The sequence below is a fragment of the Aythya fuligula genome, chromosome Z, assembly GCF_009819795.1.
Source record: "Aythya fuligula isolate bAytFul2 chromosome Z, bAytFul2.pri, whole genome shotgun sequence".
Classification (NCBI taxonomy): domain Eukaryota; kingdom Metazoa; phylum Chordata; class Aves; order Anseriformes; family Anatidae; genus Aythya; species Aythya fuligula.
In genome coordinates this window covers 26824149-26841417 of record NC_045593.1, presented here as the reverse complement: position 1 = coordinate 26841417, position 17269 = coordinate 26824149, and the positions used below count along the sequence as shown (strand labels likewise).

The 17269-nt window shown below is 40.6% G+C and overlaps 1 protein-coding gene across 1 annotated transcript; it reads left to right on the top strand.

The window, feature by feature from the left end:
• Window positions 1–1135: 1135 nt before the first annotated feature.
• HEXB (hexosaminidase subunit beta) lies at window positions 1136–17268 on the top strand. The gene is made up of 14 exons (XM_032205887.1): window positions 1136–1434; window positions 1514–1665; window positions 3782–3847; window positions 4636–4682; window positions 4891–5001; window positions 7287–7388; window positions 8739–8868; window positions 10638–10818; window positions 11944–12030; window positions 12608–12680; window positions 13263–13437; window positions 14211–14301; window positions 14515–14619; window positions 16913–17268. Exons 1-14 carry the CDS (start codon window positions 1136–1138, stop codon window positions 16971–16973), a joined length of 1680 nt encoding a protein of 559 aa, XP_032061778.1. The 3' UTR covers window positions 16974–17268.
• The last annotated feature ends 1 nt before the right edge of the window (window position 17269 follows it).

Genomic DNA, 17269 nt, shown 5'->3' with positions numbered 1-17269 from the left:
TCTTTGATGAGGGCGGTGTTCAATCAGCTCCCTGGATTTGCTGACTCCGCCATCACACCAGCCTCAGTGCAAGGCATCAGGACCACGTCACAGTACTGAGGACAGCAGCGAGGACTCACCTCCTCTTACACGCCCGTGCCACCCCACCCTGTAATTATGCACGAAATGGGTGAGGCTTCGGCGTTTTTCCGGGCAAACAACCTCAACAACAGCAAAAGCTTCTTCTCCAAAACCTTGAGTGACACAGCCTAGAAGAGGACAAGCCCTAGAAAAGAAGAGAGATTTTCTTAATAATCCCACAGCAAGATGCCTGTGTTCCTTACAAACAGCTGTAAGCTTCATTATGGAGATGCTATTTTTTTAATTTTTGCCTTAAGGGTCTGTTTCTTGATCCGGAGTGTCCCCAGAGCTGACCTCCCACAAAGGGAAGATGACCGAGGGAGCGCTCGCTGACTGAACCTGCAGTGCCCTGCAGTAGCAGCATGCAGGTACGATGAGCTCCCCACTGCCATCCCGTAACTGCTGTATCCGCCTGAGCAACAGCGATGGCACGCCACTGCTCGTGCTAGGCATGTAATTAGCGGTGGCTTAAAGTCAGGGTGGCTTTCCACTGGAATTTCCAGCTCTCAGACACATGACTTGCCTCCTGAACGCCTCACGCCGACTTCCAAAATCGACACCACCATCTGCCAGAACACCTAGCTCACTTAAAGCTTAAGACACTTTACCGAAAGCGAGACTTGTGCTTACATTTACCCCTCTGCCCAGTTGAGATACGTTCTGCAGAAATCCTTTGTAAAAAAAAATAAAAATAAAAATCCCCCGGGACTGCAATTATTTTGCGACAACACACGCGATTCTTAAGATTTTATTTCACAAAGCCGTAATCCAAAATTGCCACAATCTCTCTCCACACACACACAAATATGAACTCCCTGCCCCCCCCCCCCCCCCCCCAACCCCTGTCCTCAGCCCGTGACCCGGGGGCGGCCGTTGCGCTGCGCGGCCCCGCCATGAGGCGGCCGTGGGGGCGGTGCCGCGGCCGTCCCGTGATGGCGGAGGCGGGGCGGCGGCAGGGGCAGGCGGCGGCGGCGGCGGCGGTGGTGGCCCGGCACGGGGACGGCCCCGCAGTGCCATGGGCAGAGCCATGGGGCTGGCAGGGCTGCTGCTGGGGCTGCTCCTCGTGCCCGCCGTGCTGCTGAGCACCAGCCTCGGCCGCGGCGACCCGCCGCCGGAGCCCGAGCTGGGGCTGGGGCTGGGGCTGGGCGAGGGGCCGCTGGCCGCCGCCGCCGAGGACTCGCTGTGGCCGCTGCCGCAGTCGCTCCGCACGTCCCGGCGGCAGCTGCAGCTCGCCCCCGACCGCTTCCAGCTGGTGCACGGCGCCGGCTCCTCGGCCGGGCCGGGCTGCGGGATCCTGCAGGATGCCTTCCGCAGGTCAGCGGGGGCCGGGAGGGGACCGGGGGGGGGTAGTCGGGGGGTGCCGGCGGCCGCCTGAGGGTGTCTGTGTCCGCAGGTACTACGAGTACATCTTCGGGCAGTCCCGCTGGCGGAGCCCCGGCCGGCGGTGGCCGTCGCTCCGCCGGGAGCTGTCGCAGCTGCAGGTGGTGATCGCGGCCCCGGAGCCCGGCTGTGACAGCTACCCGCGCCTGGCGTCCAGCGAGGCCTGTGAGTACCCCGCCGGCTCCCACACGGCGCTGTGTGCTGGGCTGCAGCCCGCACCGAGCTGTCAACTTGCTTAGGATTTACAGTCTGTGATTTCCGCGGTTTGGTTGGTGTTTAACACGTTTACCTGCTAGTAACTGAGCAGTCAGAGGTGCTGTGCTATACCCAGTTACGTGGGGTGAGATCTGCACATAGTCAAGGCACCGTCTTTTCTCTCAGCAAGGGGTGTGGGATGAAGGCTGGCTTTGCTTGTTCATCTGCTCACCTTTCAGATATCTAAACCTGAACTGTGCTGGCTCACGTACCTGTTATTTTTCCTTTTCAAAAAAAAAAATAAATAATAGAAAGCATGCAGTCAAACTTCTCGTCATTCATCCTGCAGTGCTATAAATACACTTTAATTCTACTGAGAGCTACAAAACAGGATTAAAAATAAGATGACTATATTACATTTGGCACACAACAATTCTTTAGTTCCATGACTCAAGTCCAGATCGGAGAAAAACTCTAAACTGACTACAGAAGTTTCTTAACAGCACAGAATGCAGCACCTTCAATTTATCTGGCTCTGTCTGGAGATAATCTGTAACAGTCTGGGCAGTTGTTTGGTATCCAGGATACAGATTCCTAGGAAAAGATCCTTTTAATCTTAAGCCATACATTAACAGCAGGACTAATTCTACCTGACTTGTGAAAGAATGTGTTGATTTTAAATGCACTTAGCCCCTTTTGTACACATAGCCAAGTAGTGTAATTTTGCTGTGCAAATTTTTCACACATTTCAATGCAAACAGGATGCAGCAGCAAAACTGCTAATGCTTTAGAGTTCTTCTGCCATGGTCAGGTTATTACATTGCTTTACTACTTGGTGGACTTTGAACTGCTTTCTGAACTTGAGTTCTGAACCAAAGCTGATTCTTCTTTTCTAAAAGGGAATTACTCAGTTGGTGGATGGAGCAGTTTGGTTCATTTCAGTAGCTATCCCATAGCAAGAGTATTGTATACCTAACCAAAGTACAGGTTATCTGCCTTTCTCCCTGCTGGCTTCTTTCCTCTTTGTGTAAAAGGTTCTATACAGACTTACAAAACTTGTTGTTCTGCATTCATTTAAGACACACATTCAGAAAAAAAGTCTCAAAAGCAAATCCCTGACTAGACTACAGGTTACCAAAAAAAAAAAAGAGAGAGAGAGAGAGAGATTGCAGTTATCTTCTAAGTTCTGTTTCTTACCTAGAACTTCCAATGTACACAGAATTGTCTGTGTTTAGGTAAAAATTGAAGTCTGGGATACTTTCTTCATGTCCCTGAATTACTTTTCTCTGGTAGTTTAGTCAAAAGTTTGAACCATGTAATTTGTAACCAACCCCTCCTTCAGACTGAGGCAGTTGCAACAATCTACCCCTCTAATACTTGCTTATTTACCAGAATTTGTTGAACCATCTTACATGGAAAAATGAAATGACTTGTTTTTTTCCCCCAGTACTTTGTGGACAGTAACACTTCCTCAAACACAAGGTGGGATTGTTATGGATCTTTTCAGATAGTATTCTTCATTTTGCTTACCTTACTTCATCTTACTGATACCCTACACATGCTCATTAGATGTTTGGTATTTTTGTTCCTTTTTAATGAGATCTTTATGATAAGCACCAAGTAATATTACTTGACAAACCATACCTCTAAAAAAATATGTAAGCATGACATATCTAAAGTGAATATAAAAGGAGAAGTAAAGTTCTGTGGTTAGGTCCAACTTAGTTACCTAACCCTCACTGCCTCCATATTAAATGCAAAAACATCAATTGAGCTAAACTATTCTGAAATTCAGGCCCATGTGCAACACTGAACATTCCCATTATTAAAACTGTATTTTTTTTTTAGCATCTTACTTGTTAACTGCTGTTTCAGACTAGTAGCTTACTCAGTTTTGGGAGCCCATAAATGAAAAATAGCTACACAGTATCACCATTAAAAACAGAAATAGCATTTATTAGAATTAAAAAAAAAAAAAAAATCTGAAAAAAAAAAAAAAGGCAAACCTAAGAATCACTTAACTCCTGTTAATATTGTCCTATCAATTCATGCTTTCTTGAGGAATATTTTTTTTTCTTCTCTTTAGATTATTTAACTATAGCTGAGCCTGTGGCTGTACTGAAAGCAGATGAGGTATGGGGTGCTTTAAGAGGTAAGTCTTTCCATATGTACTTTCCATATAGAGCTGTTTGTTCTGAGGTTATATAGACTGCATGGCAGAGTAGGAATCAGCTGACCACTAAGGTCTGCCCTCGTTCAGAGTTTTATGGGAAGTAAACTTGGTCATGGATCCCAGAAGGGTACAAAGGTGTGCATTGGACATCTCAGTCTGTATGTTCAGCATCCCAGATCCAGTGGCACACCGTAGTTCCACTCTTGCTGTGTCTGAAATCATCCAAGCCAACCAGATTCTGGGTGCCTAAAACCTCTTTGATCTACAGTGTGAACAAATTATTCTCTGACTGCATCTAATAGCTGAACATGCAGAACTCATCACCAAAAAGACTGTAACACTGAAGTCTTGGTCTGCTGTACTTAATATCTGAATTATATATATTTTTTTTCTTGCTGAATTAGGAAGTTCACCTGTTCCAGAAATGACAGGAATATATGCATGTTAACACCAGACATTGCTACCTTGCTCTCAGTAGCTTCTGTTCTATTCAAGGATTCATTTGGTACAGCTGAACTGTAATGATAATATTCAATACTTGTATATAATGGAGAGTTTGAGCAGTGCTCTCTTCCTTACGTGGTTAAGCTTACTTCCTTAAATGTGCTTGAGCAACTAAGGAAAATGTGATAACAAGAAAGAAACTGTCACAAGGCATTCTTTCAAACTATGTGCATGCCTGGAAATAGTTTTCATCCTGTTTTTAACTGAAGTTTTAAGGACAAGTACTGTGTTGTACTCCAGATCTCTTTCTTTGATTTTTCCAGGTTTGGAAACCTTCAGTCAGCTGGTTCATGAAGATGATTATGGAAGTGTAAGTTATAGCTATTAACTAAAGGCACAGTTCTGATGAGACAGCCGCATTCTATGTTAGGTGCTTTTCTAGAAACAGCAGCTCTACAAGTTTCATTAACTATTTTCTCAGAAAATAATGTTTGTGTGTTAACAAATTGAGAAGTATTTCCTGTTTGTAGTGATGAACATAAAATGAGAATTCTAATTCTTAAATCTCATTCTCCTAGTTTCTTGTCAACGAATCTGTTATCTACGACTTCCCAAGATTTGCTCATAGAGGAATCTTACTTGACACATCAAGGCACTATTTGCCATTGAAATCCATTCTCACAAACCTGGTAAGTGGACGGTCACGTATCATTAATAAGGAAGGCTTTTTGTTGTTGTATATTGTCCCCTGAAGTAAATAGCATTCGTGTTGTAATGAAAAGAGAACCCGCCTGACTTCTAAAAGTGAAATTCTCTAAGTGGAGATCAGAGCCTACAGCCAGAGCATACACTGGTGATGAATTGAGTGTGAAGTTGCCATGTAAATCTGTAAAGAAAGCTGGGATTTGTGCACCATGGGTTTTCAGTATTTTCTGTTGTTTACACCAACTCATGCTCGTGTATTTCAAGGTCTAATTTGAGTGTCAGTGGTTGCAGGAAAGCTACAGGCTTTTCAGTAGCCACATAGTTCATTCTTGTGTTGCTAAGAGCAATTCAGTAATGAAATACAAAGGGAGGTTCATTGGGAGCTACTGATTTCTTTCACTGCTTTCTCTCAAAAAGGAGTAAACTTTCTTCAAAAAGCATGAGCCCAGTGAGAAATGTATATTCCCACCTTGATGGGAAGGTGAGGAATTTGTCTAATTACAGCACCCAAACCTGTGGGTTTTCTTATTTCATACTGTTCTTTTCCCCTGTTTAAAACAAACACACAAAAAAAAAAAAAAAAAAAAAAAAAAACTTGAAGCAGGGCTTACCTCATTAAAGTGGGGGAGCCTTTGAATGAAGGAACATGCAGTTTCCTGTCTTATCTCTGTCTTCTTTTCCAAGATAAATTTTTCTTAGATATTTCCCTCCATGTTCCAGAACTTTGCAGGGCAGACTTGTGATGGGCAGGAAGAGAGCACAGGTAAAACCGGCCTTTATTTGTGAGGTCATCCTTGAGCTGTGCTCGGAACTAGCTTTTCTGAGTATTTACAACTTGTATTTACCTTTAAAATCAGTCCCTGCTTGGCTACTAGCGTTTGTGCAGCAAGTCATTTAAAACTGATAATGCTTATCCTACTCAAGTAGTTCCTCTGTCAATATTTGTTGTCAGTATTTGTTGAGTTTTCTAAAAGGGTAGATGTATGTCCAAAGTACAACTTGACTTCTGAGACTTGTATTTCTAACCATTATTGTATTTTCATAACTGTTGCTCTTTTATTTTCTTTCCTTAAATTATCTCTGTGGCCCAACTACTTCACCAGACCTATGTTTCATTCCATTTTACTGGCTTATGAAAAAGTGTGCCTGCTTGAATCCGGGCTAACCTAATAGAAAGCAGCAGTAATCCCTTCACTGACATGTGGTAATTAGATGCTTAAGACAGCAGTTTAAGTACATTTCCTGTTTGTGTCTTGTTAATGTACTGTATCTCCAGGAACGACATCGTCCTTGAAAAAGGAAAGACTGTGGGGAGGGTCAGGAAGTATAATTTTTATGTGGAAATATGGTAGTTGGTAGAAATGCATGCAGGCGAGCAATAATCAAAACTACTGCTCTCTGATAAAACCGATGAAGTAATTCTAGCAAATGGACAAAGTATGAATCTTTGGATTTGGCAGTAGTTTGCTGAAGAGATTTTTGTTGCTTCTGAAAAGACAGGTTGGATGAAAAAAGGGGAAAAAATCTAATTGTGGTGAGAGATTGGGAGCAACTGTGTTGCAATTACTTGGAGCGGAAGAATGCAGAGGATGCATTCCTTCCATTCCAAGCACACAACACTTAGATTAACTGTGAGAAACTTCTATAACTCATGATACCTTTGTAACTGTCCACTGGAGTCATGATTCTATAATACAAGTGTTTGTTTATCTTTATATTTTACATTGTACATTATCAATACTGACACTGTATTGACAGAAAAATGCATAGTTTGTCTTGCCTGCACTTGAAATGGATACTGGAAGGGTTACTAGGAAGTAAGGATGTACTCAGTGGTGGGAATCTCTCTCATGCTGTTTACTTTTCAAGTCCAAAGTATCTAGGTAGAAAAGCATAAGCTTTCCTGTAAGGTGAAATAGCTGGTTTTATGTAGAGAATCATGCAAACGTGTTGTGAAGTGGAAAAATTATTAAGAATTTATAGTAGTTCCTCTTCTACCAACCAGTGTAGCATGATCAGATGAAGTGCTCATGGACTCTGCAGTGTAGGACTGAAGAGAATAGATGATGGAGGAAAGGAGAAGGTTATAAACAGGTTGGTGTGTTCTAGTGTATGATTCTATAGTTCAGTGAAAAATAGTATGCTTTTCCTTCATTTTAGTTGTTGCTTTAGTCATGCAGGATGTAATAGGAGAAGACCACCTTCTTTTGCCTAAATTTTTTGTGAGACTGAAGTGCTTAACTGGACTGTACTGCATTGTTCGTTACAGGATGCCATGGCTTTTAACAAGTTCAATGTCCTCCACTGGCATATAGTCGATGATCAGTCATTTCCTTACCAGAGTATGTATTTTCCTGAGCTAAGTAACAAGGTGAGTAAACATCTTTGGAGCAGGGATGAACATGCAGGAATTAATATGTGCCACGTATTTCTGGCACATCTTTTGTGAAAATAAAATACAAAAGCGAGAGCCTGTGAATGGTTGAATACACCAGCCTAAGCTGATTGTGAAACAGTATGAGAGATTCCAAAAATCTGTACGCTTGGAACCACTGTAATAGTACTTTTGCTCTTTCAGAGATCCAGTTAACTTTAGAAGACATTCTGCTTCTATAAGATCCAAAAGTGAAAGGATGTTTTCTAAAAAATACAGGGTGATGTATGTCTCTACTCCCTGACTCACAGCAGCTTTTGCTAATTAATGAAAGCCATCAAGAGGTTCTTGCTCAGTAGCAGCCAAATCAAGTATGCTGAAGCAGACTGAGCTAATGCACAAGATTTGTGATTGTTTTAAAATGCTTGATAAACTCTGACCTGTATATGAAAATTACACAGGCAGTGCTTAGAGCAGATGTCAATGAAGAACTTCAAAATTCAGAAATTGTAGATGTTGGTTGGTGCAGTCAGATCAGTTTTCCTGGAAATGGCTGTGGAGTTCTGTCCTATTCCCCAGTAACCACTGGGGAGAGTGATGTCCTTTGCCAGAATAATCTTCTTTCGAAAGGCATGCTTACCATTAGCTTTTTTTGAGTCAATCTGCTGTGGAAACCGTTCTGGATAAATGGAAGCTTAAGGCACAATCAATCATGAGGAGTCACGATGCTTTTCTTAAGCAGTTTTGCTGTTTGACAAGTGTGTGTTTTACCAAACTGTAGAAATGTGGGACAGTCATGACATTGGTTGGCTGTGTGGAAGTGGAATAATACTCAAATACAGCATCACAAAACAAACACACCCTGATGCTAAATTGGACAATGTATCAAAATAGACAAGTAGAGGTATCAGAAGAAAACACCATTCTTTCTGACTCAGCAGAACTTTTCCATTGGTCTTGCACATCAAGGAACAAGGGCCCTCTGTTTCAGAGTCAGTGATGCAGAGATGGAGGAGAAATCTAACTTGCTTCTCTGCAGAAGAAGTGAAAAACTTATCTTTTAAAAACATGATGGAATAGAATCCAATTTTGTTACGTTCCTCAGTAACTGAACCTGAGAAGAAAGAAGAGTCTCCTCAGGAGATTTATCTTAGGGTGAAAATGTGGTTCGTATTTCTCACTAGTCAGCCAAAAAGTTCTGTCAGTGCAGTTGCACATGTGATAACCTAGAAAAGGCCAACTTGTAAAAATACTCTGCAGTCTAAAAAAAATAACACTTTAATCCCAATTTTGTGAGCTGCTGGTATAACATTTTGTAAACTTTCTCAAAATATGAACACTTCACAGGGAGCTTACTCCTATAACCACATCTATACTCCTACTGACGTCCGTCTGGTGATTGAGTACGCCCGGTTAAGAGGCATTAGAGTTATCCCAGAGTTTGATACCCCAGGACACACGCAGTCTTGGGGAAAAGGTATGTCCAAGAAAGTACTAATAGTTAAAAGATTATGATAAGTAAAGTGTAGCATAATATTCCTGTATTAAAGCAAATAGGCTTATTGAAAGCAGCCTTTGAAGTATTTTTGAAAGGCCATTGGTATGAGATAAGCAAGGGGAAGAATCAATAATGACCAGGACCTTTACATTTTAGAGGAACTGAAGTGCATAGAGGAAGCTGGAACCGAGCAGTCATTTCCTGTGCTGGATGCGTGTGCAAAGGCACAAGTATATTTTGCCTGCCTTGGACTTCATATTGATATTATCACCCCATCCAGTCCTCTTGAGGTTACAGTAGTAGGGCAGTGGCTAGAAATAGTGAGCTTCTGTCTCTGGGGTAGAGATTTCTTTTTTGATAAGGTTCTTTCAACATGGTTGATGTTTCTGTCTGTCAGTAAAGTGATACTCTGCCGGTGTACAAAATACAGAGAACCTGGATGCTTTTAGTTCACTCCGTCTTCTGCATTTCATAGTAGTGTTCTTGGTTGTGATGCTTGAACCCTGAGTGATGGCGTTTGCGTGTGCTCAGGGACCGGGGAACCTTGTATTTTAATTCAAGATGTACTGACTGTGATTTCACTGCAATTAGGTGAAGATGTTTTTGGCCAAACTGGGAATAGTATAGATTTTCTAGTCCATCTTAGCTCTAGCTTCAGCAACAAGATGTCTTGTATTCATCCTGTGGGAAGCATGACCAGAACATTGGAAATGCTTCCGGCTGTCTTACTAACATTAAATGAGAGAGAAAGGAACAACACAAAAGCTGAATTGGTAAACGTTCTTTCTCAATCTTTCATCTTATACAATCCTTATTGCTATGATGTATTAACAAAAGCCAGTGGCACGTCTGGAGATACATAAGTTGGTCTACGTTCATACTAAGAGAGGAAGGTTCAGCTCTCATGCCTGAAATTAGCTGGTCACAGTAGCTTCGTGGATGACAGCTGTTTTAACGTGAGAACTGTAGCTATGCTTTGCCTGCTTCTAAATTCAAGATGCTGGAGAGAGGCTTGAAGGCATGCGTGGAGGGTAGGTGAAGCAATGTACTAGCAGGGCCCTGTTTGGGTGAACGTGCATGGAATAGAAAACATGCAGCTGGAAGGTGCTGCTGCTACAGTCATGATAAACAGAGTAAACTGAACTTAGGGATCTCCAGCCTACATATAAAAACTTTATGCTGTTTTGCTCTTCTAGCTCATGTTACTTCAGGTGGCTTGACTCAAGAACCAGTGGTTAGGAGATTTTTGTTTTGTTGAGTGTAATGTTATTATTTATAAATTTTGTTTTGTTTTTATATAGCCTTCCTTTTTGTAGTAAAATCAACTTCCTAGCACACTGGGAAAAACTCCTACCTCAAGCCAAACAAGTCCCACCTACTTAGGTGCTAACAAAACAGAGTACTAAAAAGAGAACAGAGACACACTCATTATATTTGGCTTCTTTTGTAAATCTGTTAAAGCTTACCTGTTCAAGTAGTTGTTCAGAAGCTGCTTTCCAGGACATGTTCTATAAATTTATGCTTTCAAATCAGAAGTCTAAAAGCCAGAAACCTAACTTCCAGTTAGAGGGTTGCTCAATCTTGGGCAAAACTGTTGTATTTTAACTTGCCTCTTTTTCATGGTACATGGAATAGATGAGCACTTTAGTCATGAATATTAACCTTTGTAATAAGGTAAACTACATCCTGCTAGCAGAGGTAGCACACCAGCATGGAACTGAATATTCTCTATTAATTGTTTTTATTAGGTCAAAAAGATCTTCTCACCCCTTGTTACAATGGAGAACAGCCAAGTGGGTCCTTTGGACCTATAAATCCCATTTGGAATTCAACTTATGACTTCATGACTAAATTCTTCAAAGAAATCAGCAGTGTATTTCCTGATGCCTACATTCACCTAGGAGGAGATGAAGTGAGCTTCGATTGTTGGTATGGTCACGGTTCAAAGAGCAAATAGCTAGTGTCTCTTGAACTTGCCTAAATCCATGGCACTCAGTTGTGTGAGATGGTTTTTCACTGCTTATCCCAAAGATATTCACCATTCCTACTTCTGTAAAAATTTTCAGGCAGAGCATTTGTGATCTTCAACAAGCAAGTGCTGTAGGAGTTAGAGTTGTGTAGGATTTTATTTTGACCAGTAGTTTCACAAATGTTCAGCTATTAAAAATGATTCCTTTAAGGAAACAAGCCATGCAGAAGGGAGAACAATTATGGGAGAAAAGTACTATAGGAGATAATTAACATTTAAGTGCTTTGTGTTAAAGGAAAAGCAGTCCTTTCTGTTGAGTTCTGTCTTCCAGAAGATCTGTTAACATTAAGAATTAGAACACTGACTCTTGAGTGCTTGTATTGCAAGTATGGCATGTATTAATACAGTTCTTCAAGTTGCAGATTTTTACTGTTTTGGGAGTCTTTCTGATCAGGAAATGAATAATACAGAATTTGGAGATGATCTAATTACTATTCAGATTGATCTAGTTAATATTGTGTATTTTCTTGAAGCATGAAATCTGAACGCTCAGGACTTGTTTTTTTTTGTTGTTGTTGTTGTTTGATTGTGTTTTTTTTTTTTTTTTTTTTAAATAAAGATAGATTCTGGCAAATTTCATATCACAACATGTTACATTGCTTTAGGGGAGTTTTCTCAAGCTTCGTTCTTGATGTCATTCCCACAGATCTCCTGGTACTGCTAAACTCCCAGTCTGCTCAGTTTCTAGCTCTGCTAGCAATCTTCCCACAAAACCACTGAGAAACCAGGAACCCCAGAGATTTTAGGAACTTCAGGCAGTCTGCCAGAGGCTGCTTCAAAGCAGTGACTTCAGTAGCATTCCCAGAGAATGATCTGTTGGCTTTCTTTCAAATCAGGATGAAATTTGGTTTCAAAACACCTAAGTCATCCTACTGCTTCTGCTCTCTTAGATATGCCATAGCCTGGAATCCACAAGGAATCAGCTAGTGTACTGTATATAGGTGAAACTAGTTGGGAAATCAGGTTTAAAACAAACAAACAAAGTTATTCTTCTTTTATAACTTGTTTTATTGTTACTGTTTAAGGAAATCTAACCCTGATGTGAAAGATTTCATGAAGGAGCAAGGTTTTGGCATTGACTATGCTAAACTGGAATCGTACTACATTCAGAAGTATGTTTTTTGCTTTTATTTCCTACCCAGCTTATCACAGCCTCTATCTGAGGGGAGTGTTGGGGTGCAGATACAGAAGCTATTTTAGACTGTATAGCATTCAAAAATTCCCATGTATGGGGTAGTGCCTACTCACTTTCCAATTTATGCACTGAATATAAAGTTTACAGCTTTAAAATGTGTAACACAAGGATATGTAGGCTAGTTCTAAGCATGGTCTGAATGTGTTGAGTACCTTAAGCTAGGTATCTTGAAATGTCAGTATAAAAGGTGGGGAGGGAAAGTCCTAAGGCTTTTGTGGCCATTTATTTGACTTGTTTGTAAATAATACAGATTTTAGCACCTTTATGAGCTACTGGTTGTTCTGTACCTTAGTTTGTGTTACTGCACATGCATATCCTTATACATGTGCCCTTCTAGACAGCACTGAAAGCCAAAACTAGAAAAAAAACCTTTTGTTTCTTTACACGGCGTTGGAAAGGCCTGATGTGCATTGGAGTAGGAAATATTGCTATGTTGTATGTCTGTACTTGAGCTACTTGATGTTCATAAACATCATCTTATTCTCAAATTCTAGGATTTTGGATATTGTTTCCTCTTATAACAAAGGATACATGGTCTGGCAAGAAGTGTTCGATAACAAAGCACAGGTAAGATTGGGAAGTAAGTAATGTGCTTTTGCATAACTGCACAGTATTGTGGGAGACTTCCAAAATAGAATAATAAGTAATTTTGGTTGTGTCTTTTAAGAATTAAAAGCAAATCTGCTGACCTTAGCAGTACGGGCAAAATAGGTGAAACAGGAACACCAGCCCTGCAGCACGTTCTTGAAGTGAAGGCAGATAATATAATGATGTAGAGCATCAGAGTAAAAAGCAGAAAAGTTTCTATTCTTTTTTATTTAAGTTTTCTGACATAACGGTCCACCTAGACTAGAAACACTTGGTGCTCAGCTTTTAGGAGCTGGTCAGGTGGCTGGCGCACATAGGACCCATCTCAGAGTATTAACTGTGTATAAACTAAGCTTCTAGCGTGAACTCTGTTTAAAATTAACAATCAAATAGTCAGCTTTAGGTTTTCTATGCAATAAAACAACCAAAGGCAGCTTCCAAAATACTCCTCTTCAGACTAGAATGTCACACCCCAAGTTTTGAAATCCATTATCCTTTTCCTGATTACAGCAGTTAGGATTGTCTTTCATGTAAATTTCCTTTTTTATTTTTCCCTCTTAGCTGAAACCAGATACTGTAGTTGAAGTGTGGATGGCAAATAACTATGCTCATGAACTAAGCAGTGTCACTCAAGCAGGGTTCACTGCTATCCTGGCAGCTCCCTGGTATTTGGATTACATTAGTTATGGACAAGACTGGAAGAAATACTACAGCGTTGAACCACGCAACTTCCCTGGTTTGTTATCCTACTTTTTTTTTTTATATGCATGTTTTTTGTGTGAAAGTCTTAGATTCATAATAATTTAAAAATGGGAAGGAAAAGCTGTTTAGCGATGTGTGCAGTCAGTATGATCTGATAATCAAAGAACTTGTTTGCCAGCCAGAGCTCTGCAAAACTCTTACATAAAAATATAAACTTCCTATTTTTCAAATGGAAAAGCATCTGGCACTGGTGCATGTGTGCTGGACGGTGTGTACAGATATGTCATGCATTAGGGACAGAATTGTGCAAAATGTCTGCTGGTAGACAGACACTGAATTCGGATTTTGAAGCAACCTTCTACAATGTTAGACTATTCTAGAAAAGGTATGTTCTCTCCCTCTGGCTGAAGCTGATACAAAGACTTTAGGGATTTCCCTGGGCTTTCTTTTTATATAAGGTATTAGGGAGAACACCTGACTGCTTCAAAAAATGTTCTGTGTGTAATAGAAAGAGCAATTTCCATCATGACTAGAATCCCTGAAGGTCTAGAGGCTCGGGTGTGTCTTCAGAGGCTAAAAGTTAAAATCTTTTCTGCCAGAGAAGGGAAACAGGCTTACCAGTCAAATGGGATAATCATTATCACCTTCAGTAGCAGGACTAGCAAAATGTTAAGTTTGTGCTCAGGATACGTTATATGATAAAATGAACATCAGCTGAGCAGCAGTTTGAGTAGTGAAAAGTGAAATTTCTGATACATGTCCCTCTTCTGCACAAATACAAATTCAATCTTTCTGTTTTGAATTCAGGATCTGAAAAACAGAAAAAGCTCCTAATAGGTGGAGAAGCTTGCTTGTGGGGAGAATTTGTGGATGCAACTAACCTCACACCAAGACTGTGGTATGAACTTCTTTACGTTTAGATTTTAGATAGCTAGCTACAAGGAGCATGAACTAATCTAGCAGGACTGTATGTTAGTGGTAACAGAGCTCTGTACTGACCTTGAGCAGCTATAAAAAATGGTGCTTCTGGATACGAGACTTGGTATTAAAAACTTTAATCCATTCTTGGTTGTAGACCGTGTCTCCTCTGAAACTTAATTTATCTTTACAGGCCTCGGGCAAGTGCTGTAGGGGAAAGACTCTGGAGCAGCAGCAACGTGACCGACTTGCAGGACGCCTATAAAAGACTGTCTAATCATCGATGCCGCATGCTCAGGTAAGATTAATAGTTCTAGTAAACCTGGGGTTTTTGTGACTTACAGACAGTGGTGCTGAAGTACAGGCCTAACTTGCTGGCTCAGAAATGAAGGGAGGAGAGCTATCAGTCTCGTTGATGTAGATATCATCCCATGTGTTGTTTTTTTTTTTTTTTTTATCTTCAGAGGGGGAAGAACAGATGCAGTAAGACAGGAGTTCAAAGACTTTTGCAAATAACATTCTCAAAACCATTAACCCTCAGCAATGAAATATTAGAACTCATCTTTGTTCCTCTTCCCTCTAAAGAAAAAAACCTGCCCCAAGATTGACTTATTTCAGACAACAAAGGTTATTTAAGGGCATATAGGAGGAATACACAAACGGGAGAAAAAGTAGACTTTTTTTTTTTTTAATTACTGGGAAAAAAAAACTAGTTACCACAGGCAATCAGATGGAGCTTTTCGCATGAGAGGTGAGCCTGAATGATCTATTCTTTCAGGTATTGCCTTAATGTAGGGACTGAGAGGTAGATAGGGAGACCCTGTACAATTAAGCTTTATTTATGGGTCTGGTAAACCACGTTCGTTCATAACTGATTGTTTTCTGCAGTCTTTCTCAAAAAGTGCCTAGACGAGTTGTTGGTTTTTTATTGTCAGTGCTGCCTTTTTATATTGGTGGCTGTAGAAGTGAGTCAGTTCCAGGTCTGAAGTCCAAGTCCGACTCCACTCTTAAAAGCACACAGCCACAGAGACATTTAGATTTTCTCAAACGTTGCTGCAAAGTTGGACTGCAGCAAGAACGCAACACAACATATAGCTTTACAATAGTTTATGACTAATCATAGAAAATACCAACCATGGGAAACAGGATTTTAAGGTAGAGGCTTTTAAAGGACAAGATGCATGGCAGTGCCCAAAAGTCAAGCGCTTTGCTCTGGTTCCTGTAGATATCTCAGCAAGATTATCTGTCACAATCACCAACTTTTAGCTTAAAGTATATGCTAACTTTATAGAGTGACTGAAAGTCTCAATGTAATTTTGACTTCTCAGGTTTATTTCAAGCTGGCTTTAAAGAATGCTATAGGAAAATATTGTTGTGCATGAATTGCATCATCTTCCTCAGTCCTGAGAAAGACAGATATGTTAAGAGGAAATTAACAAACACATGTTAAAAACAAGATTAAAGGGCATTAAAAAACATCCCGTCACTTAACAGGATCTTATATCTCTTGCTGGGGCTCAGGGGGAATGCTGATAAAACTGAACAGTGTGGTGGCTGTGCTACTGGGATCAAGGTTTTACAGCGAACTAAGTCATGATGTTCCTAGACTTAGGTTAGTTGTTGCAGCCTCTCCATCCTCTTCCTTAACACTGATACCTGTGCAGTACCTGCAGCAAAGGGAGCTGGTCCAGATGACTGTGGTAAGTTACTCGTGTAGCATGAGAGATGGGGAACGCAGGGACAAGATAAAGACAGCTCCCTGCACTTGTACATTTCCCTTAAGCTACTTTCAGGCAATTTCAGGCAACTGTGTACATCTGGATATCAGGCAGCAAGGAAAAGAGTAGGTAGAAATTTAACATCTATATCAAAGTCAGCAGAAGAATGGTAAATCTTATCTGAATGCAGAGTAAATGCTACTGAAATAGTACTATAAAAGCAGCTACTAATCAGATCTAAACTCAGCTTCCTGTAGTAGGATACAGAAGCACAAAATACAGAGGAATAGTGATGGGAGAAGGGAAACAGAGACCTAGACGTCTTTTAGCAGAATTTTGACTATCACTACTTTCTTTCTGAAACATCTTTCATAGTATCTTACTAATTTTTTGTATTTGGTGTGTGTGTGTGTGTTTTTTTTAAGTGCATCTGTCTGGCAAGAGACCTTTTATTAAGCTAATCTTCCCAAAGTAATAAATTGAATAAAAGGACAGTTACAACTGCATATGAAGGAAATGTTAGGTTTGGAGAGGAGTATGTAAATGGAAACAATTTTTATGTTTTTACATTCATTACTCCTCTTCAATAATAGCAATAATTTTTTCAGCATAGCAAAACTCACAGGCCCTGAGTTGAAGCTTTTCAACCCATTTTCTATTATTCTGGTACAACTGACTGAATCAGAGAACTGTACTTAGCTTGATAATTCTGCACAGCCAGCCATCAAACAGGGCCCTTCTGACTCCCTAAGCAGGCCATCTATTTTGTTTACACGAAGCAGATTAAAGCAGAGTGCCAGTATCTCTCTTCCTGCCTGTATCACTAGTCCATTATTTAGTTAATCATACATATTCCACTTTGTTTTTTAACAGACGTGGCATAGCAGCTGAACCTCTCTTTGTTGGGTACTGTGCCCATGAAGCAAGAGGGTGATAACTGCTTCAGAGACGTCTGCTCAACAACCTGAAGTGCCTCTGGATTGTGAACATGTGTACACGTGGTTTGATCGGTGAACAAAGACTTAAAATTTTCACTTTTAAGTAAAGTTATTTGGCATTCTTCTTGGAGTAAAAACAATGTTGTTTGTTTGTTTGTTTGTTTTAATTAGGTATAATGGGATTAGTCCCATATCATGCTTTCATGAGAGGTATTCTTCACTGTGAAATCTTGGAACTTGATACTTTACATACCAAAGGTGGGGGAAAAAATAAAGATACTGTTCAGATAAA

Coding starts and splice junctions, on each gene's coding strand:
- HEXB (XM_032205887.1), top strand. CDS start 1,136: ATGGGCAGAGCCATGGGGCTGGCAGGGCTGCTGCTGGGGCTGCTCCTC. Junction 4,683..4,890: donor ATGAAGATGATTATGGAAGT/GTAAGTTATAGC, acceptor TCATTCTCCTAG/TTTCTTGTCAACGAATCTGT. Junction 14,302..14,514: donor AACCTCACACCAAGACTGTG/GTATGAACTTCT, acceptor TTATCTTTACAG/GCCTCGGGCAAGTGCTGTAG.